This window comes from Netta rufina (assembly GCF_964035555.1).
Source record: "Netta rufina genome assembly, chromosome: 1".
Classification (NCBI taxonomy): Eukaryota; Metazoa; Chordata; class Aves; order Anseriformes; family Anatidae; genus Netta; species Netta rufina.
The window spans coordinates 138873297-138900267 of record NC_140123.1 but is presented as its reverse complement, the minus strand read 5'-3'; the positions used below and the strand labels follow the sequence as shown (position 1 = coordinate 138900267).

Genomic DNA, 26971 nt, shown 5'->3' with positions numbered 1-26971 from the left:
GGTAGTTGTTGAAGTTTGGCAATTTCTTTTAAGTTCTGGGAGCTGCTGTGATACAGCAACAGCTGTGGTTCAGGAACAAGGTTGCGTGAAATGAGTGGTGCATGTTGCTGAGATTGAAGCCATAGGCTGACAGGCTGCCTGGCACCTGAAGGTACTCCCAGGGGAGGCGCAGGGGAGCAGCACATGAGCTTGTCATCGGCCAAAACAGACCTGTGCCTGTGGCACCCTGCTCTGTTCCAGTCACGGGATAGTTATCTGCTTTATCTGAAGATTTTAACTGAGTGATTTTGTGTTTTAGGCTAGAAGACAATTGCCTTCAGTGTATTGTTGTTTTATCCTTACAGAGCAGTTATGCCTTAAGTTTGCCTACTCCTTGCATAGCTGAAGTCTTATTTAAAAGTATATACAGATTTCACTGAAGTAAATTATTAGTGATCATGTATAAACTAGTCATACTCTTATGATACTATTTTTTAAATTCAAAAACAATACCAACCTAACACAAATATCTTCTATTTTCAGAATATTCATGAAGATTTTTTGAGTCATTCTATCATCTTTTTATCATCCTTTTTTGTTTATATGTGTGTGCTATGTCTTAACAAAACATTGGTAATGATTTTCACTGGTTTGATATACTTGATGTGTTAGGTTTACATACTTGAGCTGGAAATTTGAAAAATAATTTTGCCTATGAATTGCCTACAACTTGTTTCTTATCTCTCCTCCACAGTCATAATGAACGGAAAGTAACTTGTAAGCATCCGGTAACAGGACAGCCTTCACAGGACAACTGTATTTTCGTTGTGAATGAACAGTAAGTAGCTATCAAATTTTAATCTGTATATCTTATAGTATTGAGCTAAGCTTCAGTGATTGCTAATTGTGATATTTAATTTATTTTTTCCATGTCAGATTAGCATGTATAAAGTTTTATTTATTTAAATTGTTTGAAAGCAATATTAAATGCTTAATATTATTTTATCTAAAAAGACAAAAGCCATAACCCAAATTGGTTATATATGGTAGAAATGCACTTTGTTTAACTGAGTAGATTTCTATTTTTCAATTCAGTTATTCTACAGTGTTAACAAACAATGCATATACTATGTAATAATCCAACAAACGTCCAACAATTCATTTTTAATCTTATAGCAACAATCAAGTGTAATTTACCTTGTTTTATCTGATGGTTTTTCCTTTATTGGTTATTTTCTTGACCAGCTGAGACAGTTTCTGAACCATTGAGTAATAACTTGGCTTTGCTATCTTCACATTAATTTTGTAGCATACACAATGAAATGTAAAAGTGAGAATATAAGACCTGACTTCAAGATACTATATGTGTCTGGATATTGGGTGTCCAATTCATCATCATTGCTGTGACATCTCTTGTATTGTAGCTAGAATGGAAACTGCCAGAACTGCAGTATGTGAAATTGCACAAATGTGCGTATTCTCACGGAAGTAGGGTAAAGCCATGTGGAGCCTTTGGAGAGTATTTCTTCCTGTTTGTCTCATGTTTTTCCCTCCCACCAACACCATAAACTAATACAGAAATCCTACTTTAAAACAAAATCTTAAAATTAATCTATGACATTTAAGTTGAAAACACAGTGCAGGTAACTTTACAGTGAAGTATGAACTGCTTTCAAATTGAAAAAGTAGGACACAGCCTGTATTAGGCTACATCTAGGGGTGCTTTTTAATAGCAGTCTGCATACACAGCATGTTCTAGTGCTATTACATACTCTATTTTCAGGACTGCTGCAGCGATGACGTCTGAAGAAAAGAAGGAGCGGCCAGTAAGCATGTTATGTGAAGCAACTAACTATAATCTGACATCAGATTATGCTGCTCATCCAATGAGCCCTGTGGGCAGAGTAAGTATGCCCAAATTAAGTTAAAATTATTTAGTTATTTCACCAGATACTAGACAATACTTTATTAGTATTCCATTTTAAAAGCGAAACAAAGTGTATTTGTTACCTTTTCAGGACATTCAGTTCTTTACATGTTTTACTTGGAAACTGAGGTGTTTGAAATTATCACTGAAGCTGTAATTTTTATCAGATATCTCAGATCTTATGACTTGCACGTACTTAAATTGTTGACAGAATATAACCTTTATAATTACTTAAGTGTAAATGAGCAAAATCTTGAGTCACTGCTCAGACATGCGGGTGTAAGCATTGTTAGGGATACACAATTGGCTAATTTCTTTTGGTAAGGTAACTATCTATAAGAAGTGGTTACAAGAGAGAGAGATGTAAGGTGACCCTGTGGTAAACCAAAAGGGCTGATATGATTTGCTGACATTGAACCAGAAATACTGGTTTCCTAAGAAAATTCCTAGGGAAAATAATGGAGATTCCAAGACTACCTTACGTTGTATCCCTCTTCCTTCATTGACCCAGCTTCTTAGAAAGCTAAGATGAATGCCCAGATGTTTATCCAGGTGATGGATTCAATTATATCTACTTTAAGTTTTTTGAATAAAGTTGGCAAAGCTATTGTTTGCATTTTTTCCATTTCGGAGACCTTTCATAAAAAGAAAGTGCAGCTGAAACAAAATTAATTTCCTTCATTAAATTTGTTAGAATACCAAGATGAACGCTGTGATCGGTGCTGACAGATGCAAGCCCTCTATCTTCTACCAAGCAGTTATCATTTAAACAAGTGGGGAAAAAAACAAACAAACAAACACATTTTTACTACCCATTGAAAACCTTAGCCCCGAGAAGTGTTTTTTGGCAGATTAATCCAGCCTGCAACAGAAAATAAATTTTGGAATGTCTTTCAATTGAGCAGATTCCTTAATTTCAAAGAACTGATATAATTTGTTTTCCATGTAGTAGAAAAGAAACGTCCTAAGATTTCTTAAAGCGCTTTTTTGAAACACCTTTTTTTGTTGTTTTAAATATAAATTAAGGATTCTGCCTGTCTAACGAGACATAAGAAAAATGTTATTTAATAAGAAAAGATGTCTAGCTTTCAAACACTGTCTTCATCTATCAGTGTTGCTGGGGGGAAAAAAAGGAGTCACAAATTAATTATAAACAGTAATAAAATCCATAATCTCAATTTTTATATGTTTCTATTTGTGCAGGACAGACAGCTTATGAAGGAGTAAGAGTTGTAATAGTGGTGCAGATTGTAGTAATAGTTACACAGAAAATTAGTTACAATGGTGCTGTCTAGGAAGAGCTTTTAGATTAAATGTAGGAAATTAATTCCAATCTAGGGAGCACACATTCTACAAACATTTTCATACTCTCCCTTCGAAAGAGTAGTTCAGAGTAGTCTGTCTGTTTCACAGTGTTCAAGAAGGAAGTTGAGATTGCTACAGGCCAATTTTAATTTCTTTACAGTCTTTGATTAGCGACACTTCAGCTTCTTGTGCATACTTCTGTCTTTTGAAGGACTTCTTGCGCTACTCTTCGTTCCTCTTGTCTATTTATTCTAGTTTTTACATTAATCATTAATGTTGTAATTGCATTGGACAGTATATGCAATTACTGTACATCAGTTTTCAAAGGTAAACTTGTCTCAATTTCTACAGCCCTGTTTTTAATGTTTTGTTTTTAGGAGGAGAGTAATTGCTAAGTAGAACCACAACTAATATTAGTCAGCCTTAGGTGACTCTTATTAGGTGGCTGTTCAAGGCTAAAGGTTTAAATTGCTTTTAAAGACAACTATATAGAAGTTGCCCACTGGTTGAACTTGGATGCAACAACTAATTTTTATCTACGTTTTCATTGTTTGTCTCCCAGCTGGGATATTCTTAGCTGTCTTAACAACATTTGAATATAGTATGTAGAGGCTCTGTGTATTACAGTGCAATAGGAGGGATAAAATATTGGTGAGGAAAGTAGGTTATAGAGTAGCAAAATGACAACACCTATTTTTTTATTCCTATTTGCAGAGAGAGCTAATGAATGTGCTTAATGTTGGAAGATAATGAGGAATAGAGGTAAAGTTTATGGTAGAATTTAAGTTGAAGACAGTTGAGGGGTGTAGAAATAAACTCTCCCTTTCATGAATGTTATCTGATTCAGAATAGACATGGCACTTGAAGAATTTTTTGTTTTGTGGCAGAAAGACTCGTTGGTCTGATACTGTTGTTCAGAAGTTCGTATGAGGTGAGACAAAAATCACTCTCTCCCAGACAGAAGTCTTACTGCTACTCCTTCTTCCTCACTGTATAAAGCATGGTGACCAATCAATACACCATAGTCCTGGGCAGAGTACTTTTTTTTAAAATAAAGTATTGTTTCTCCTGTATTGGCTTGGAGTATATTTCTAGATTTAAAACCACTAGCATAGACCTCTGAGGAAGATCTCCGTAGGCTTATGGCTACAGATACATACATTTCTACCTTTCTTTTTAAAATGAAGAAGTCTTCCTCATTTTTATTGTGCTCTTTTCCTCTTTTTTAAGTGCTACCTAGACTGATATGATTACATATCCTGAAATGAATTTGGGAGATCATTTTTTTTTGATGTGTAGATAAAGTGAGGCATGTCGCCAGTTCCCCTTCACAGTTCATCTCCCCTGCTCTTTCATCGCAGCCCTGATTATCAACAAAACAGTGCTAACAGTTTTCTCACAGTAAGTGGAATGGAGTCTACATTACAGGAGATATGTCAAATTATTTACAAATAATGTGCATCAGTTTGTCAATAGATATTTCACAGAGTACTCAAGCCAGTCCAGCCTTAAATGGCTAGTTTAGGCATAGCCGTGCACATCTTATCGGGGTTCAGGTTAACCAGAAATTTCAGAGTAATAATCATGAGATACATCTACATTAGCAAATTGCACAGTAAACAGGAGCTATATGTGCAGGGTACTATTAGTGCTCAGGACCAAACACCTGTACGATATTTTCATGTTGTATCTTCAAGTTAATCCAATAGTGTTCCTTGTGCATTTTACATTTTAGTCTTACCTAAAATAAATCCAGTTTTCTCTACTATGCATACCAAAGCACAGTTAGAGGGAATGATTGGGAGATTTTTTTTCAAAAGCAACCTCCTAATCCAAAATAAAATGCTGAGGCAGAAACCCACTCAGTTCATGGAAAACTGCAATATTGGAAGGCACCTAAATTGCCTACAAAATCTAGAAGGCAGTATCATCTTGGTTTGTGGTTTGGAAAAAAAATTTGAGCCTTAAAGACTAGAAACATGTTTTTGAACAGAAGTTGAAAGTTCCAAAAATTTAGATTCCTGCTGTTTTGATTTTACATGCAGAAGATTCTTGAGCCCTGTATTTTTCAAATACTGAAGCAGTAAGTTTAGTGATCACTTCTCTGGTAGTTGAAGAGCATTTTTAAGTATACTTAGCAGTTCTGAAAATGGGAAAGAAGCTTTACGTAAATTCTGTGTCCCCTAGCAGCTGAATAGAGAGAAGAGCAGCTAATATAGTGATTAAATGTGCAGCTCCAGCTATTCTGGTTTTGTCCAGAGTTCAAAAACCTTGCTCGTGTTTTTCTTCAGGCTGGGGAAAGAGTGACTATCACTGGCTGAATTTCCTGGCGTCTTTCTCAGTACTGGGCCTGTGCACGGTCCTGTAGCTTCTGTTTTCAGAAGCATCATAGTTGTTGGGACCATTCCTCAGAATGCATAAAATAGTACTTACAGTGCTGTGGAGTGAGAAGTATTCAAACCTTTCCATTTTTAATTATTTCCTTTCATACTGTTTCCCCAGTATGAGATATATTAGACGTGTGGTGGAATGGTCTGGGATGACAGACATAAAAAGAGGAGGAGATGGTCTAAAAAGTTTGAGACCGGATAATAATTATTATATATATACACCTACAATATTTAAATCCCACAGTAGGTGGGAGGCTCAAAGGAGGCTGAGAAATCACTGTGAACAAATACTCTCTTGTGGTAAAATAATCTAAAGTCATCTAAGCCATTCTCTGTATTAGCTAAAATTAGAAATCACTTCATGTTCTGTTTAGTTGATGTATGTTTGTATTTACAGTTGCAAATACGTGTAATTAATGCATTAAGTCTTTGCTCAGAGTTCAGTGAAATTGGAGTCAATATGGTTTATAGTCAGACCTATCTAAGAGAAATCTATTTAAATTACCTGAATCTCTTAGTAGATGTGACAATAGCAGTACTTGTGGTTGGTTGTGTTTTCAGAAGTCATGTGTTAACCCTGTTACAAGTAATGGACATCTGGAGAAATCTTATGAGTTTTTGACCCTTTAATATGTAATGCTAGGGAAGGGATGAGTGTTATAAATTATTTCTGATCCAAATCTTGGCACAGCTCTTGTGTAACATGCCAATATAGTAGCCTTACTGGTTTAATTGAATAGATGTAGAATTAATTTTATAATGTGCTTTGAATTGTTAGAGGTGCTTTGTATTTTCCTTTTTTACATCTAGATGTCATAGTTCTATTAGCTTCTTTAAAAATGTCCATTTTACACTGGTAGAATTTTCCAGATGAAGATCTGAAAGATTTTGATTTACAGTTTGAATTAGGTCTTCAATCACTTGATCTGTCTTGCTTTCCAAACGGATCTGAGTTAAATTTCTGTATCTCCAAGGGAAATAAAAGCACTCAAATGGTTTTTATATTCCCTTCCGATTCTTAAAAAAAGAGAAAGTCCTTGTTTCATTGTGTTGTAGACTTCAGACAAACACGCAGTTTTTGTAATGTTGTTCTTTTTAGAGTAAGCTATATTGTACTCCTCAGTAAATGGCATTGTTGACAAAAGCTGCACATCATTTTAAATTGCAGCTTTCAGTTTGATTTTAAACCTACTGTGGAATTCTCTCTAAAGCATGTATAAATCATAATGCAATTCTGTGAGGTATGTTGAGTTTTCCTAGAGAAACCCATACCCTAATTTGCAACAAAAATTGAGTGTGTGTTTAGCCTTCCAATTTGAGCATCTTATTTAGAAACTTTGCATAACTTTTCAGTTATTCTCAGTAGTAGAGATGGGGAAGCTGAAGCACAAGATTATATTGTCTAAACTCAAATAGTAGATTTGGAGCAGAGCCAAGAACACAGCTTAGATAACTTATTTTCCTTTTTCTGCAGAATGGGATGCTTTCCTGTATTGCATTGCATGGTTTCTGAGGCACCAATCTTACAGAATTTAAAACACACACACTTAGCAGATTTAGTTGCACAACAAACTTTCTAAATGTAGACTGAAAAGAATGAAGTGTGAATTGGAAAAGCACTGCGCATTTCTTTATGCCTTTTCCACTTTCTTTGTGTTTCTCAAGTACAAGAAGAATGAAATCTGAAATGGTTTATATTTCCTGCTTTTCTTAATCATCTGTGATTGTTGCATAGCTGTAAGGATGTAAAAGATATAAGTGACAGCAGAAGTAAATTCTGGAGTTTAAGGACTCAAAAGACTCAAAATAGGCCTTAGTGCAAGTAGGTAAAATATTGAATATTCAAACTAGCCAAGGGATTTATGGTGTGGAGGTTTTTGAGGGGGAAGAAAGAATTTTAGAAAGTTACCCTATGTGTTAGGAAAGTGGAAGACTCATCAAGAACTCTGTGAATTATATCTTGTTGAAATCTGAGCATGTTTTCATTTATTAGGCCTATGTTTAAAGCAGGAAAGAGTAGAATTTTCTTACCCAGGTGATGTAATTTTTCATAATTAACAACAGTTCTGTTGGATGGAACTAGACCTACAGCTTGGTAGATTTTCTACCTGACTGATAAGAAGGTCAGATATGTATTTGTTCTTTATCATTTAAACAACAACAACAAAAATCTTTGTTTTGGGATTTGTCTCTACATTTTTTGCAAAGAAATAAGGAAGAAATTTTGAAGCCATTATAACTATCATGATTCTTCGCCTAAAAAGGAATACAGTTTGCATTCTGTAATCCCCCTGATAGATGTGTATAAGAAAAAGATCTCAAAGAAAATTCATTATAATTTTTTGACAGATATTGATACCACATTTTCTTCAACCTTTTCATTTTAATTTAGACATCACGATCTTCAAAGAAGGTTCATAATTTTGGAAAGAGATCAAACTCAATAAAGAGGAACCCTAATGCACCAGTTGTCAGACGTGGATGGCTCTACAAACAGGTATGTTTTCCCCTTTAATCTTGGGTTGCTTTTTTGTGGTTATTGGCTTTTTTGGTTGTTTGGTGTTGGTTTCTTTTTGGTAAGGTGTATAATATACAGAAGACAAATGTTTGTAGAAAATGTAATTGTGACGCCAGAGTGAAAGTATAAAGTAGGAGAAACTGATGTAATATTTCAATTAAGTATCTACCTATTAGGCAACATTGTGATATAAATGAGAAATATGCATTTTTTTTTCCAGGCCTTTATGGGCTTGAAAAGTCTAGGCCGATGCTGGTGGTAAATAGACAAATGAATTTGAGGCATACTTACATAATGGGACAAGGATATATGATCCATTATATTGTTTTTGAAATTCTGAAATTTCTTGTTTTAGGATGTATCTGTTAACTTTTTTTTTTTAATTAAGTAAATATTTTCAATGCAAACTGTCAATCAAGCAAATTTCTCACATATGAAAAGATGGGGGAATGACAATATACATTATAGTTTTCTTAAATCGAAGATGATCATCTTGATGATCATAGAAGGCAGTTTAGTTTTCTTATTGAACGTAAACTAATCTGAAGCATTTGATCTTTATTGTTTAGTGACAGTATACCTGCAGATTTGCTAATCTGCAGTACCAGGCCACTTGCACTTTCTTACTCTGCAAGAAACAACAAAACTGATTGTCATGTTAGGAGTATGTCTTCTTAAGTCCATCAAGAACCCTCTAAGAACTCGTCATGTAAACTCCATCAAGCTGTGAATGCCTGTATATAATTTTTAATATCCACTGTCATTTATTCTCCTTACTCTGATAAAGTAGCTTTCTGGGTTCTGTTGAGTCAGTTTTGAAAATTCACTACTAAACAGATTTTTTTAGCAATTCTTTCAGTAGTAAGTATCTGTTTAGTAGTAGATTTGTAGATTTGTCCATGTTTAGATACTCTTGTGGCCTCTATTCTCATTTAGTGTTGAGAGAGAAAATTCATGAGGGTAACAGGTTGTTGGTTTGTTTTTGTTGTTGTTTTTTTTTTTGCTTTATGGGGCTATTTATATTACACTTCTTGGCATAGAAAAAACAACTTTAATCCTGAGACGATCAACTAAGTTGACTGAAATACAAAGTCTAAATTACAGCACAGGTACTTGTGTGGATGAGTATCAGTGTTACACAATCTGTCTTTCTGGTATATATGCAAGTATAAAAATCTCCCCCTGCAGTAGAAACAGAAGTTTGCTGATACTTTGCTTCATACTTCTGAATAAGTTAGAGCCCTTTGAATTCCTCATTTTGATGGTTTGGCTTTTCATTTTGAGGTCCTTTGCATTGAGTTTTACATGTATGGAAAGTGAAGTTAAGCACCTAAATCAACTTAGTGGAATGCTCTTACCTCTGATTCTTACCTCTTTGTTTCAATCCAATAGTGAAATATTCAGAATGGATATTCAGTATACAAAGTAGTGTAAAGATGTTGCTTTCCCAAAAACTAAGTCCATTATAATGTACAGTTCTTTAATTCATGAAGAAACAGTAACTATATTTTAAGATTGCAAATTTGTTAAGGTTGGAAGGGAACTCTTGATCATCTAGCGTAACCTCCTCTGCTTAACCAGGGTCAGTTAGAGCCAGTTGCCCCAGGCTGTGTCCAGTCTGGTTTTGAATATTCCCACAGATGGAGACTTACCACAACCTTTGTGCCACTGATCACCACCATCTGGGCCTGGCATTTCAGCCAGTTTTCAGTCCATCTCATTGTCCAAATGAGGTGGACTGTCCATTGGAATGGTTTTGTGTGTAAAATGATTTAAATGCTTTGATGTTTGATTGTGTTGTGTAAGGAATGATTGCTGTATGTTTTCATGTTGTAGTAGTAAATGAAAGTTGATTTACTCATGAGTTTAACCAATAGATATTATCTTCAGGAATCTACAGGAATCCCTCAGGAACATACAGTAAAAGTATGTGCAGGTTTCTTTTTGATAATAAAATGACTTAACATAATCATATAATCACAGAGTACAGTAAGTTTTGTTTGACCCAGGGTGTGGTATCTCATTGCATGTAATGCCAATTTTCTTTAATTTGTCTATTTATTATAATCAGAATCATGAGGAAAAAATAGTTTGTGAATTACCGATACAGAAGGGGTTTACTTCCAAATAAGAAAAAAATAAAATATGAGAACCACATAGTCATTTTTTGTGCCTTTCTGCTATGTCTAAGGAAAGCAGAAAGATCATTCCTGGAGTGTTTCATTTTTGACAGACTTTTGTACATGACCATGTAGAAACCTGTTGATGTCTTTGAGTGATGGGAGAAATGTGATGTTGCATAACAGCTTCTTTAGCAAGCCTGTCTGAAGGTTTGAATTAATCCTTTGTACTGAAGAAGTTTAGAAATTTTCAAATCATAAGGTTGATTTTTATAAGCAGTGTCCTTTGGGCCAGGGGTCCTGCATTCTAATCCACTACTGAGTTAGTGACCTTGTCAGTAGGGGGAGGAAGCCAGTCTGCCCCCTTTGTGTCTGCTTTGCCAGCTGTGAAATAGGAGCTGACTGCTACAGACAGTGCTTCTAGACTTCATTAGTATTTGTTAAATCACTTTGAAGTCCTTAGAAGAAAGGGGCTGTGAAATGCTTACTTATTCTATTTATGAAGACTTTTGTAGCAGATGATTATTTTAACTTTTTCTGAATAATATTTCATAGCTAATTCTTGACTTACTCCTTTTTCGTCCTTCAGAACTTGCCCCCACCCCAAAAAGAGCAGAGTTTGAAATAAGAGGCTAAAAATGATGCAAACATTTCTTTAAAAACAACAGTTTTTCTTGAGTATAGTTCAAGATTTCGGATTTCATTATAGAATCCTTCTGGGTTGTCAGAAAAACTATTCATGAAAAGAATATTGGTAATTCACACGTACCTTTCTTCTTGGAGCAGATTATCATATTTATGAAATCTAATCCTGCTAGGATGTGCATGCTGCAATGCTTCAGCTTATTTATGCTGCAGTGTAGTGGCAGTCCTTCATTCGGAGTTGTGCGGTGTAAATTGATTATAAACATAAAAGAAAACGAAATAGCTTTAGGAATAAACTTTGTGGGAAAGAATTTGCTCTAGATACTTGAGCAGTAGTAGAAGATTAGAATTTTAGTAGACAGTTTCTTCATAAAGCAAAGGATGGCTTTTTAAGTACTATCTTGCTCATTTAACAAAAAAGTGTAGATTGTTTCTGTTTAGTGTAGATTGTAGTCTCTAGTATGCTGAAATAATGGGCTCCCACTGCATCTCTTCTTGAACCATGTTAAAGGCAGGCTTCCTGGGTTTCCAGCATCAGGTCTGTAAAAAGAAGTCAAAGGTACTTAAAATAAGTACTTAGCTAGGAAAACTAGCACATTACCACAGTTTCGTAGTACTCTGTTTACTTTGTAAATTGTTTATTGTTTGCAGATGTAAAAGTACTTATGTGATTTCTTTTATTAATACAGGACAGTACCGGAATGAAGTTGTGGAAGAAGCGGTGGTTTGTGCTCTCTGATCTGTGCCTCTTCTATTACAGAGGTAAGTTCCATTCAGGAAAGGTTTGTTTGCTAGTTTCACTGCAAGCAGATAAATTTTGACTCACTACTCAATGTAAGAAAAAAGAAGCTGCTACGTAACTTAATGGAAGAAATAGTTGTGTAGCTGCCAATATCCAGGCCTATTACTTTTATTTTTTTCTTTTCCTTTCTTAATTAGCAATTTCATATAATTACTTCCTTCCTGTCAAGTATGCTCAAAGGGCAAATCCATTCACAACCACCTCTTTAATACATTCGCATTCTAGATTGTACTTTTCTCACTACTTCTGTTGCTAGAAAGTAAATATGTCAAGTTAAATCTGATTTCTCATGCAAATGAAGTAACTGAAATGGGGATATGAAAGGTATAGTGAAGGGGGGCTGAAGCTCTGCCTTTACAAAGAAAAAGAGAAAGAGAAATTATATTCCTTTTGGGAATCTAATCAGTGCTCATGAATATTTGTAATGTAAATGTCCAGTTTCATATGAGTAGAAGTCTCTGCTGCATTTGAAACATAGAAGAAATCTGTTAGTACCTTTATGTAGCTACGTCACATGTATTTTACAGGGGAAAAATGAGCTGCTTGCAATTCTAGTCTGGTGATATGTATGTTGCAAAACTGATTTCTTCACCATTATGGATTATTGGCTGTAGTGCTCCTTAGAGGATAAACAGGACGTGTGCCTGTGGAAACGTATTCAGTCCTGAAATAAGGTGTACAATAATAATGTTTTAAAGGAGGCTAAGAGCAAAGAAGAGTGTAAAGCATGGCAAAATAGAGGAAAATGAACAGAACTCCACAGCCTTGTGAAGAGTAAGAGAGGGTTTCAGTTTGCGAGAGACACTAGGAATTGGCAAAAGTGTTGATGCTGGTGACATTGAAAGCCGTGACTGATTAAATTAAAATGCTTTTCTGTTAAAGTGCAGCGTATTTCTGTGCTAATCAAGAAAAATCAGGTCATAAAACACAGAAGCTCTGTCTTTGTAATTTTAGTTAACAGATTCTGAATTATTGAAACATAATCTAGCTATGTCTCTTTACCCGGAAAAGTATACATTGGTGGATAAACAGCTGTGGAGTCAAAATTAATCTGTCATTTCAGTCATGCAGGCATCAATTGCTCTACAATTACACTGCAGTTAGTTAGGTGGTCATTACATACTCTGTGCTTTCTTATGGGACTTTCTTATTTTAAACAAGTCTTCTGGCTTTCTCTTTGAAAGGTTGTAAAGAAATTGCTGCTTTGTCGTTTCATTAAGAACAGGTTAAATTGACCTAAAGTGCTGCAAATGGATTGAAAAAAAAAATAAATAAATCCAGGCAGCTCTATAATCTTTCTTGTTATACATTCTAGTGTACCTAATAAGCTGAAATACAAGCAAAGTAGTCTAAATTGTTTACATAATAAACATCACTTTTAGCTGTCATTCTCTTACGAGAAAGCAGTTAAAGCTTATAAGCTTTAAGTAAGCTGATGTTTAGTGAATCTTAAAAGTATTAGAAATGACTACTAATATTAGAAGAAAAGATACACACTCTAAACCCCGTGCTTTTAAATTTTTGTATTAATTATGTTTCAGTTATTGGAAAAAATGGAAAAGGGGAGCAATGCACTTAATGCTAGACTGCAAACAGTGCTTCTAGCTGTCTGTCTGTTTATGATTACTGGTTTGTTGGTGGTTTGTTGCGGTTTGTTTTTAGTGTGTTTTTTTCATTTTGTTACTAAATCTTACTGGACTTTTATGATATTGTTACAATGTTAGCAGCTAATACTTAAATCTAATTTATAGATGAAGAATGATTTCACTGTACTTTTTCAGAGCTTAGAGAATGTTGTTCTCTCTCACTGGAGGATAAAAGACTGCCTGCTTTCATACCAAAAGGTTATTGTTGGAACAAATAAAAGATCTTTGAGCTGTACAGAAGATCTGCTATTTTTCCCTTGTATTATTCATATATGGCATACAAGTAAAGATGGGTATGGGGCAGTGTAATGTGTAGATAAAAGCTACTCTGATGGGAAACAGATTTCAAAAATCTGGAAATGGAATGTAGCAGTATGTCTTTAACAAAGACCAAAGACCTCCAGACACACAGCTGTTTAGTGGAACAAAAATGCTTAATGCTTTTATATGGCACTACTGAGTGCAATAAACAAGTTGAAGTGTAATCTAGCAGCAAAATAAAAAAAGTTTCCCCCAAAACCAGTCCAAATGAAGTAGAAAACCCCAGCTTTGCCATTCATTCTGGGACACAGCAAAAAACAGTGATATTCCATTGTGTGTGTCTAGCAAGGAGTAAATATTTGGGGATAAGGGAATAGTGGTGGATCATTGTTTCAGGCATGCTTCTGAGTAGACCTGAAAGTCCTCCCTTCGTATCTTTATCTTGTACAAAATGTTTTTATATTAAGTTCAATTAAATACCTATTCAAGACAGCTTAATTTTTACATCCAACATCTTGCGTGATGCTAGTATAGCTGAGCAGAGCTTTACAATTCTGGATAACAGAAGAAAGCTATGGCTTTTCAGAATTTAGTACGTAGATCAGATCAGAACAAGGAAGATTTGTAAATCCACATATAAGGTAGTCCTTTTGTTCTGCTTACATGTATTTTCCTACAATTCTTTTAATTGTAGCAGTATTCATTTTCTATGTTTGAAACTTCGGAATATCTAAATTTGGTCTTAATTTCATGGATATATAGTCATTTATTGTGGGCAGTGTCTTCAACTAAGACAAACATTATATGGCCATATCTTAAGATTCTGGTTGTGAATAGAAGTTCTGTGTCTGAAATAAAATTAAGAATGACTTTGAGAATTGTATCCAATTATTCTTCTATTAAAGCATAATTGGATTTGACAGCTGGTTGTGGCTTCCAGTTAAAATGTCAAGTTATTATTTATAAGTTTTTTTAATTGTATGTAAAATAAGGTTCAGTGAAAAGGGTGGTTTTTTGCTTGTTTTTTGTAAGTGGTCTGACACATTTATTCTGACAAATCAAATGTAATTGAGTGTTAACTGTTCCTGAGAATTATAACAATCTCCCGTCTTCATATGCCTGATATAAGTGAACAGTTAAAAGGATGTGCAAATTTTTTACTAAGCAAACAACAGATTGCAGATATTGTCACTGAATTAGTCTTAACTTCCTTCTGCTTTTCAGTTTTGAAGTCTTCTGTAGGTAAACAGTGATTCACAGAAAAACTCTAGTTAATGCTACTCATGTTGCTTGCTACAAAGTAGCTGAGATACTTTAGCTTTTACAGAATTGGCAATTTCAGGAGGTGTTTTTTTGACTTTTTCCTCCAAGATGGAAGAGCATAAAGGTGGTCATATTCTGATGGCCTAGATTTTGGTGTGCTGAGCAGGTTTTGGGGAGTGTATATGTTTGTGTGATATGTATTATGTGGCATGAGTTGGCAGAGACAGAATGCACAATTACTATTGTGGGCCTACACACTTATGAGACTACACAGATACCTACGTAACAAATGGATCTGGCTTTGTGATTCTTTAATGTATTTTTCTCCAAGGTAAAATCTTGTTACTGATCATGTACTGTTAAATACAGAGTTTCAGTTAGGTGATTGAATATGAGTATTGTATATCAAAATACTTTGTTTCTCTAATCAAAAAATATGTATATTCACAGATGAGAAAGAAGAAGGAATACTAGGTAGCATACTTCTACCTAGTTTTCAGATATCTGTGCTTTCTCCTGAGGACCATATTAACCGCAAATATGCCTTTAAGGTAAGGGAATGATTTTTGGGGTGTTTAATTTTCTCTGATAACACAATAACCTAGTGCTGAGAACTCATTTTACTGAGTTATGATGCAAAATAGGATTGACAAACAGCTTCTGAGATTAACTTTTGCATAATACAGTAGCAGAGTATTCAAGTATTTAGTCTGATGTAAATACAGACATTATTACTAGAATAAGAAAATGGATAAGTATCGCATACAGCTAGTCCTTTATTTTTAGTTCATTGCTCTTAAATGCTGTGTTATGTTTTAGAATTGTAAACTACGACCATCTCTAGACTTAGCCACTAATGAAAGTTTTGTAGTTATTTAGGTACAAGGTAACTTTACATAAAAATAAGGTTTTATTATCACTTAAACTTTTTATTATGACTGATGTTTCATAGTTAATCTTTATAATCATGATATAACTCATTCCACTAAATGTTCTCTCTTCACTCTTTTGTGTTTTATGAGCACATTTTGGTTCTTCATTTGACCTGCTAAACAGCACATCATTTACTGTGGTAAGTCCAAATTAAAACATACTGTAGTATCATTAGGATGGCAAAAATCTATGCCAGTCTTATTCATGTTAACTATATTAACTTACATTAATGATTAATTGAGGCTGTTTTTAATAGAATGAAAAATTAAGGATCTTTTATCAGGTATGTTAATATAGAGACGGCTATGATTGAAAATTGTATGATGCTGTTTTGGAGATATGAATGGAGTGAAAAAGAAATATAACAAGTATTTCTTCTGGTATTTTTTCTGATATTATTTTCAGAAATTTTATTACAGAAGAAATTACAGCAAATATATAGTAACATTATTTGCCTCTTTTCTTTTACAGAATCTTATATTTTAATTGCAATGACCATGTCATTTCCAATCAGGCAGCTCATCCAAACATGAGGACGTATTATTTCTGCACAGATACAGGAAAGGAAATGGAGTTGTGGATGAAAGCCATGACAGATGCAGCACTTGTGCAGACAGAGCCTGTGAAAAGGTAATGTGGACTGATAAAACAGTAGAACAATGTACTTCTTTCACGTGTTTACTTTGACTTATTTAAATGAAAGGGTGTACCTTAAAATAGATCATCGATTGTCTGAGATAATTCCTCCTTGTATTGAAGACTCCCTGCTAATTTAACAATATTAGACTAGGGGGGTGAAGACTAGTTCCTTTAGCCGGGGGCATCAGGAGTACAATGGCAAGTACTATGCGCAGATGTGTTTGATGTGCTCTGCCCTCCTGACTGAAGAGCAACAGTAGCTCAAATGGTGGTAGTCTTTGGCTAAAACCTGTGTTAAGTGTCAAATTCACAGTTGTAGGTTCTGGCCAAATTAAACAGTTGCATCTGTGAGTCTGCACATTCTTTTATGTTGTTAAGCAAACATTAAAATTATACTTACCTGATCTGGAGCCTTTTCTTTTATGTACCCCAGTGTTGACAATAAAAAGTGAGTCATCACTGAAAGCCCTGTGCTCTCAGAAATGGAATATTACCTGCTGCTGGCTATCCAGAAAAATCATTGTCTCCCTGATTGTGGTCCCTTGGGTCAGCTCCATGGCATTTATAATGGAAACCTCGTCAATACAAAATGTAAAAGCTCCTCATTATTGATGGCATAGAAATTGTTGCTGATAGCTGCTGTCAGTTGATCTACTTCTGCAGTCTGCTGGTTCCTGCCATGTTGGAGTTAAATAAGTGGCAGCAATGCTAAGAACTCTTAAGTTTAAAAATAAAATAAAATTCCATAGACATAGATGCTAAAGACAGAAAAGGTACCTTTTTTTTTGTTTGAGTGAGCACATTAAACTTATTTAACTCATTTGCATCATTTCTGTATCCTGTGTTCTGATATGGTGCTGACAGAAGTATTAAATGGGATGCAGAATGATTAGATAGTTTTAATCTTAGATGTTTTCATGTTTTGAGAGATTCTCAGTCAAATATAATGAAACTTTTCTTTACATCAATTTGTGGGACTTTCAGACAGATAAAAGTAAACAAGTAACAGTTCCAAATTGGTGCCTGTGCAATCTTTTAGTAACAAATCTTAAACAAAAGGTTGAAATCTTAGCTGTCTACTGTAATATTCTTTGAATAGGTAGAGATCATATGAAGTATTTTGTTCTTAACATTGGATAGCATAGTGAAGTAGATTAATAGGAATAACATTGTTCTCTATAGTTCAGAAAAAAATAACACATGCTTCAGTCTGTCAGCTATCTTGTTTATTGTCCCCAAATTGCTGAAAATAAAAGATTTCAGCTTTTAGAAATGAGGAATGGTAGGTCTGATTACTGTTATAAAATTGATGTAAGATTTCATACTGTATATACACAAGTTTTATTCTTTGTCTCTTGTAAGCCGCCCTCTTGTTTGGGAACAATAGATGATGTGGGGAAGGGATGAGCAAGAGTGAGATAAGAGCACAAACGTTGATACTTTTTTGATAATAGCATTTTCACCTTTTAACTTCTCAATTTAGAGCTCTTAAAAGAGATTGCATTTGAAGCAATGAGATTACCTTAACAAAATATGTTATTTCACTTAGTGAATAATACATTTAATTTAAAACTCTGGATTGGCTTTCATTGCAAACGTTTTGCAGATAGCTGTGGTAGCTTATAGACAGAGAGATGATTAACCCAAATCAGACCCACCGAACTTTAAAAAAAAAAAAAGTCTTGATTATATAAACACTCTGTAGGGGTAGTAATACTAAAGTGGGTCATTCTGAATCTTTCTAAACCCATGAAAGAACCTTCATTTGAGGTATGCAGTAATGTAAGATTGAACATGTGAAAGCCCATCTCTATAGTAGAAAAAAATAATTGGAAAAAGGTACATCTCTGACAGAACCTCTTTAATAAGTGTCTTTGTAGTCTTATGTAATAGTTCTGTATGTTGTATAGAACATGCTTAGTGAATTCAAATATATGGACAAAATGCTACAGTATTACTTGTGGTATTTGTTTGAACATAAGCAATCACAAGTTTTGTTGATGTAAACATTCACTTTTTTATTGGTTTGTAATGTAGCTGTCCAGTCATGTTTCCTGCCGTAGAGCCTATCAAGATGCATAGTAATCTTGTGCTGGGGTTTTGGTCCAGCTTTATGGGATCATCATTCTTCCTAGGCTGCGGTTCCATGATTGCTTTATAATAACCAATGTGCAGTCCATTGCAATTAAGGGTATTCCAGCCTCCACAAACATTTGGTCACGCACGTATCTCCTTCTTTCAGCTGCAGTGCCTATTCAGCACTGATGTCTGCCTGTTTGATAGCGTATAGGCAAATGGGGGGGATTCCCAGTGTAGCTGAACTTATCTAATGCTTTTCATCCAGCTACATGCTCCTGCTATCTGACTTGCATTGCTTCAGCTGCTTATCTTAGTCCCTGGTGAATCAGTGTAGTACATGGAACTAGTAGAAAAGCACTCAGCAGCGAAATCTGAAGTTTCCTGCCTGGTTATCAAGATGAATGGGCTTACTGACAGACAAAACAAGTGACAGAAACACAAAAAGCATCTCTGTAACACTATCCTGTTGTTTTAATTCAGGAAGGAAAAAAATGAACAGAAGAAATTTGACCTATTTGAAAAATTTGCTAGTAGTCTTGAAATAATTACTTGAGAGAGAACACATTTCAAAACTATTTGAAGTCTCTAAACACTTTCATGTCTGTTAGCTATAATAAGGAAAAAATCCCTCAGACATCTGTTTCTAAAGAATCCATCTTTTGGCTATCAATCCAATTCTTAAAATTAACCGTGTAGCAGGATATGATCTTATCCAGAAGAAATACTGTACAATTCTGTTAAGTATTAAGTATCATATTACCTCATCTTTAAGTAAAATAGAGTTTGGCATGCAAGTAGCTTTAAGAATAAATGATTTGTGTTGAAGAAAAAATCAGCTAGTGCCTTTGTTTCTCAATTCTATCTTTCATAGAGGTTCTGTCATTATATTGAATACAGTTTTCTAACAGACCAAGTTACTTATGATACAATTGTTGGAGTTGTTAGGAGCTTACTTTCTTAAATATTTATGCAAGTTGACATCGAGGAACTCTTCTGTGCTTAATATAAATTGCCCAGTAATAAATCAGAATTGTTATAGGTATAGCTCTTTTAATCTAGAAGTTAAAGGACTTCCATGCTTATGGTACTCTGACCATTTAAACACAAGAGTTTGTCAAATGGCATGTTTCAGGTTGAAATAACTTCAGAGCTAGAATCTGTCTTGATTTTTTTCTGAGCCTGTGATTTTCTTAGAGGGGGAAAGAAAGAAAAAACAAATATTTTAAATAACTTGTGGGTTTCTTTTGCATGGTTTGCCATAAAAAATTATTTCTTTCCACATATAATGAGCAACATAATATAGAAATGAGGTGACAAAAATACAACCATTTCTTTTAGAATTGATCTGAAACTGAAACTTGCAGTAGAAAAACTCCCTTATGACATATAACTGTGGGAAAGGACAATTACAAATTGGTCCTATTGACTGTAATTCTGCCTTACTACACTTTTTTTTTTTTTTTTTACTTAGGCAGTAAATTCAATTTTAATAATGTACTGAGGAACTTATCAAAATCATTAGCAACAAATACTGTAATCAGTGAGGAACAACTTAAGCTTATCACTCAAAATACAGCCTCAAACAACCTCTCTGGATTAGCAGAACATTTTCTTCATTCAGTGCTGTAACACTGCAGACCCCAGTCAAGTTGTCTGATTACTGATTGTTTGCTTGTGCTTGTGGATGCTGATGTCCATCAACCATCATTTTACTCTAAATGCTGATTTCTTTACACTCTTAGGTTTGAGCATGATTTTCCTGTACTGTGTCAGCTGCTAGAGCCCTCATTCATTCTTCTGAATGATGCAGCCTGTACTAAGAACTGTTGTTTTTTTTTTTTTTCTCCTAGTAGTTATTCTCCCTGAACAGAATAAGCAAAGCTGCCAAAAAAGCACTTGTTAGCATAACAGCATCCACAGTGGGGGTTCACTGACAGTGCTCTGTTTGAAAAACATGGCTTTTTCTTTTTAAGTGTCTCTAGCTGGCTTTGGTACATTTGCAGTCCTCATGTCCATCCGATAATTGATTACATAGCCCTCCCATCCATTTTATTCTTTTAGATTTGTTTGTAAGAGCTAAAATTAGTACTTTTCCTGTGTTACTGTTCCATACTTATTTTCTAGTAGAAATCCATACTGAATGCAATTTATAAGCCAAAACACATGTATTTGATGATCATTCTCTCTTTTTCTCTGTTATCCTTCTGGAATACCCCATGAGTCTTGTTAAATGTCTTTGAGAGGCGGATACTAAAATGGAGACAAATAAATATGGATTTATATTTCTTAGATTTACATTCTAGTTTCTGATAATTCTTTCCCTCTTGGAAAATTTGCTATTGAAAGAGATTTCTTGCTTACACTGATTTGACTGATCTGATGCACAAAGTTGAAGGTGAGCCCAAAAGTCTATTTTTATCGATTCAAACGTCAGTCGTTCAGCCACTGCACCATCAGAAAGGATGTCAAATAGAAATGCTTGGCTCTGCTGCATATAACCATAGTAACAAGTGATAAAGCACATAGGTAGTATGGAAAAACAATTATGTGGTTTTCTTTTTCATTGCTTTTTAAATTAAGATCTACAGTGAGAAGTATGATAACATGGATAGAACACTATGCTAAGCCTTGACTTTGCCACCTATCTGATGAATGTCCTTAGGGATGCCATACTCTGTCTGCACCACAGTTTCTCCATCCATAAAATGTCTACTGCTTCTCTACAGTAAAGCACACTGAGGCAGATTGATATAAAGTGTTATGTAAGGGGGTAGATTAAGGCACGCTACATATAATATTACCTGTATTTGGGATTATTCCCGAAGTATTACTTAGAATTTATTTGCAAACTATTGAGTGCTGGCTAAAAGATTAAATTTTATTATCCCTTTTGGCTTGATAATTGCAGGAAATGGCATTTTTAATTCACTTTTTTTCTTGGGAAGTTCCTTTATCTTATGTTACATCACTAGGTAGTACAGTTTTGAGGTCGAATAAGGAGGTGATCCTGTTCTTTATATATCCTTAAGGAGGAACCTTGTCAGAAATGTTTGGGTCTTGACAACTCTCTAAAGTTTTTTTGGGGGAAAAAAATCACTTTTAAAGCATAGCAGGAGATTAGCATAGTATTTCTTTGCTGATACTTGGAAACTATAGAAAATATGGTTTAGGTATACATCTGTGTAAAAACTGGTTCTACATCAAGGTTTTTTTTCCTCTAAAAGCTATTGTTGGCTGAAATTTTACCCTCCCCTTTCTGCTATGAAAAAGCACCAGATGCGTCTAGCCTTTTCATTCAATAATGTTGTTCAAGAAAAAAAAAATAGTGTTTAAAAATAATGCTGATACAAGTAGCCAGAGATATATGTTTTAGGTCATTGATGTGAATATTTTTGTTTGCAATACACTTGATGTGTACACACTTTTGTGTCAGCAGCTCAGGAATAATCACTGGAAGAAGATAATATTTTTTTTAAAAAGACTGTTTTGAGCTGCTTACATTAATAGAACTAATTTTATAGGACTTTCATACTATAGTGAAATACCTAGGAGACATTGGGATCATCACAGCTGTGTCAGAAATGCCCAGAAAATCACATCTCATATACACATGTGAAGTATCACAGTATGAAATGCACACAAAGTACATGTGCATTTCACACACTAACTCACGTACCATATGCAACAGACATTGGTGTCTTGCTGTTTGTTTGAAATGGTGTAGTTATCAAGATGAGTTCTTGATTCCCTTTGTATCACTGAGAATTCATAGCAAGAGTACACTGATAATGGGAGATGCATCTAAAATTAAGTATCCAACTTCATTAACAGCAGATAACATAAGGACCTTACAGTCTTAACTCCTTTATACATATACTAGAGTTCTGTCTCAAGTAGTTGGCTTGTTTGCAGTTCACTTCCCCAACACATTTTTTAAGCTATATAGACTTGTTATACGTTTTCGCCTTATGTTCAAGATTGGGTAAGCAAAAATGCTTACTGTTATGATTGTATTTATCTGGAACTAGAGCACTTTTCAGTGGAGTAGTCATTCATTTGCTGTTGGTCAATTAAATATATGTGATGGCCTCTGCGAATGGATGAGGCACTTGAACTGGACAAAACTGTAAAGATGAATAACGTTGCCAAAACATGCAGTCTGAAAGATTGGTCTGACACTGTCTTAAAATAGCTTTGTTCTTAGTTTCATTTTATAAAGAGATATACATTTAAAACATTTTTTTCTTCGCCTTTCATCTCATACCCAAAAATGTTGATCAATATGTTTCAGCTTTTTTGTTTTGTTTTGTTTTTTCTGGTAAGTGGAAATAAAAAATGTCGCTATCAGAGCTGGATGTTAAGATCATGTCTTTGTGCTGAAAAAGATGCAGTTTCTCGACGTTTTTGAAACATTAGTTAATAAAATTATGTGCATTGACTACTTGTGTAAGTACTGTAAAGCAGTAGCTGTTTAAAAATACCATTGTTTTTGTGGTGCAGTTCCCTTAGTCAGCAGCTGTCTTCTCCCCTAAAATTAGGGAAGCCACAGTTATTTTCCTTAAAATATATGACAGCTGAAGTGATAGCATACCAGAGAAACCTAATTGATGTGAGTGACCATGAAAAGTTGTTTGTTTTCTTTAAAGGATATCGTTATATGTTAAATGCAGTGGTATTGTGAATCACAAGCTAGTCAACAGTGTAATCTGCTACCATTTTTAAAGATGGATGTAAAAATAGTCTGAATTTAAGGCTGTTGACATCTGGAAGCTTTGGCTCTTGAATAACTACTGAATATTTTTACTGTTTAAATGTCCAGCCCTCTGGGAATTGAACATACACTTTTCAGACTCTTCCTTTATTTCCTCTTTTTAGTGCATGTTTTGTGAAGGGGAATTAATATAAAGCTGGTTATAAAACAAACAAACAAAACTATGTTACAAATGTTTTTAAAACAGCAAAGAAAAAGAATCTGGGGGGTGGAGGGAAGGAAGTTACCAGTGATGATTGGGAAAACATGTCCTGGACATTTTTCTCAAAGACAAGATATTAGTTTAAAATATCTGGATAGTGACCACCAGAAAAACCCTGGTATACAGGGAAAGGGATTCACTTATTAATTATTAATATTATTATTTTTAATGAATGTTTTGTTGATATTATAACGTCATATATTCTCCTTTGTAGAGTTGAGAAGTTAACCACTGAAAATACACCACCTCGAGAGGCCAATAATGTTTCAAACCATCGGGTGCTAATTAAGCCAGAGGCACAGAATAACCAGAAAAACAAAGAAGCGAACAAAAATGAAGAGAAGAAAGCTTTGGAAGCTGAAAAATATGGATTTCAGAAAGTTGGGCAAGATAAACCATTAACGAAAATTAACAGTGTAAAGCTAAATACTTTGGGATCAGAATACAGGACTCTACCCATAAGCACAGTTCAGGCTGGACACTTTAGACCAGTTCATTTAAATGGATCTGAGAATAAAGCCATTGGAGTTGTCCTGGCAGATGCTGCAGATGGAGGGCAGCACAATGCAATTCAATCACATATGGAGTCTGAACGAGTTATGCAGAGAACTAATTCAATGCTGCAGTTGGAACAGTGGATTAAAATACAAAGAGGAAAAGGGCAAGAGGAAGAAGCAAGAGGGTAAGTGCTATGTGTTTGTGTTTTTTGTTTTTTGTTTTTTTAAAGTTGTCTTTCTACCAAATAATATTTAAACTTCTACCCTGGCTAGTTATGTTATGTTTCAGTCCCTATTATGTAAGTAAATAATTTGCTGTGCTCTGTAAGAAGGACCAGGGTGCCCACTCAGAACAGATTTCTTGTTTGTCTTTTATTAACATTGAATTATTAAGCTATTAAACTATTAATAATAAACTATTAAACTATTAATAATAAATACAAATGGCCTGATACTCCTTTGGGGTGTTAGAAATATCTCTGTCCTAGCAGAGAGAAATTGTAAAAAAAAAAAAAAAAAAAAAAAAAATCCTTCTTAAAGTCTGTTCTTGAAAGTGCCCTGTCTACAGTGTTTTTATTTACAAATTATTATACTAATATTTATCTGAAAATCTTAAATATATTCCATGCATTTTTTAAACTTTAAACAGGTTTTAGTCAGAGAGACAGAAGCTTTATGTAGGAGTAAGTCATAGAAGTCTGACTAACTTGATGCCTAGCAATTTGTTCCTTGCGAAATTAAATACCTTCCAGTTTTAATATTGAGCTCCAATGCTTATTCTTGAACATTTAAAATTGCATGTGAGTGACTGACAATGTTGAATTTTGTGCTGATGGCAATTTTTCTCTGACAGAAGTATAGGGACGCTGCTTTGTGGCTGCCTTACAAACAGGAAGCTCTAGAAATAAAGTATTAAAAAATAATAATGCTACATTAGATTAGAAATAATGGAGATGGTATCACAGAAGATATTTTGAAGATCTGGGAACTAGAGCTTCAAATAGAACCAAGTTCAGAAAATCTATTTTCCTCAAATGTCAAAATATGGGGGTTGTTTTTTTTTCAGTTTTTGCAAAACAGCAAAAATTTTACATTAGTTTGACCTACACTTGCCAAAATTGGTTCAAACTTTCCCCACTGCATTTACTCCTTCATTAAATATAATTAGGGATTGTTAATGCGTTGTTTCATGAAGTACTCAACATAAATAGTTTGATCAGGTTTGAAATTTGCACTACAGAGAGTGACTTGCACAACCTAACATATATTTCATATGCATGCTTATATAATTAGAACTGAGAAAGTTCTATGATGCAATTAAATTTTTTTAAATTGGACTTTAAAACTTGCATCTGAACCATAGAGATTTGAATAGCTGTGCCATTTTTCAGTTGTGAGCAAGCATAAAACCCTAAAATTGATTTCATTGTACTAGGAAGTACTGTTAACAATATGCTACTAATTAGCAATATTTTATTCTTGATTATAGAGAACACTTGTTGCTTTAAGGTTGGCAGTGATAGCACAAGCTACTTTGAACTGTAACTCTACATAAAGCTAGCAGCTGAAAAAGAATTGACCTTGTGGTGTCTTCTTTACTTTTGTGTGGAAGTGGCCTTGAATAATTACTGGAATGCGTAGTGGTGTGTTCAAAATGTGTGGGTTTTTTTTGGTTTTGTTTTTGTCAGATTCTGTCTGGAGACAGAAATTTAAATACAACTGAAGCTGGTGACTGAGAGTAGGAAGAAGCTCCAGTTTATATTAAAGTTCGGGGTGAGGGAATAATTAGGCTGTGGTAAGACCTGTTAAACTCATTACTTCATTTTTTGAGAAAAGTAGTCTTGACTTTATGGGATGAAGTTGCTGACTTGTAACAAAAATGCTTTCTAATACAACTCTATGTTCAGAGAAATCATGAAGGACCAAGCTGAATCTGTGGAAAAACAAAAATTAGGACTTTAATAGTACTAAAGTGTTAGCAAAGAGAGGTTCAATTAAATAATTATGTACAAAATAAGAGCTGATAGCTATCCTCAGTCTGGAATGAAGAGGGTTCACTGTAAAACTACTGATTTTTCAGAATAGGCTGTCTACTTCGTAATTTGACTGCCTCAGAAATTAATGGGAATGATGGTAACATGTTTTAATTCTTGAAGTTATCTGCCACTTCCATGGATCTAGACATAGTTTTGAAAGAGAACCGATGCTTTAAGGAGGACAAACCCAGTATGTTTTATTAAAGACAGAATCATTCTACTTAGTATTATTTTATGGAATGAATTTTGAACAAGCCAGTCATGAGTAAATATCCTGGTTTCAGCTAGGATAGGGTTAATTTTCCTCCACCCAAAACAAAACAAAACACACCTTTGGTGAAAAGTGAGTAGTCTTCCTGAAAAGTGAAAAATACAGAGGAGAGGTTGCATGGTATCACATGTGTTGTTTTGTTGTTGCTAATCCAGGGTTTAACCTCCATCTCCTCACCTTGCCCATGTAAACCTCATCCTAAGTGGTGAGCTATTTATGATGGTGTTTGCAGAAATATTTTGCAACATCATGGTCTGCATGACTGCCTGATTGACTGTGAAAGTCATTTTGCATGCCAGGCACGCTGCAATACTCTCCAGTTTTGGATTTGACTGGAAGGTTGTTTCTGCAAGTATCTAGAGGACATTGGTGAATCAATTGTAGTTTTTTTAATCAAACAATGTAAACCAAGGTTTAATATTGAGGTGGTCGGACTTCTTACAGTTTTGTTCATTTGGTAATAAATGATGGATATGTCACCTTCCTAAATGTTCCAGAATACACGTAATTGATTGCATGTAGACTTTAAATTGCAGTCTTTGTGTATTAAGAACTTCGGGCAGCTTTTCTTCAGGTTGTCTCGGATATTTAAAGAATCCATCAGGATTACTGTGCCCTTAATAAAATAGAAGAGGAGCTTCACTGACTGAAGCATATCTAGCTACTAGCCATCTGCAGGAAAATATC

General features: G+C 34.5%; 1 protein-coding gene across 1 annotated transcript in view; it reads left to right on the top strand.

Annotated features, from left to right (window-relative positions):
• The first annotated feature begins 1762 nt into the window (after positions 1–1762).
• The window catches only part of PLEKHA5 (pleckstrin homology domain containing A5), a 65552-nt gene continuing 40343 nt past the window's right edge, over positions 1763–26971 (top strand). The window contains exons 1-6 of the mRNA XM_084290808.1: positions 1763–1883; positions 7994–8098; positions 11574–11646; positions 15307–15407; positions 16304–16419; positions 23695–24162. Coding sequence (XP_084146934.1) covers positions 1776–1883; positions 7994–8098; positions 11574–11646; positions 15307–15407; positions 16304–16419; positions 23695–24162 — 971 coding nt within the window. The 5' untranslated portion in view covers positions 1763–1775. The remainder of the gene's footprint in view (positions 1884–7993; positions 8099–11573; positions 11647–15306; positions 15408–16303; positions 16420–23694; positions 24163–26971) is intronic.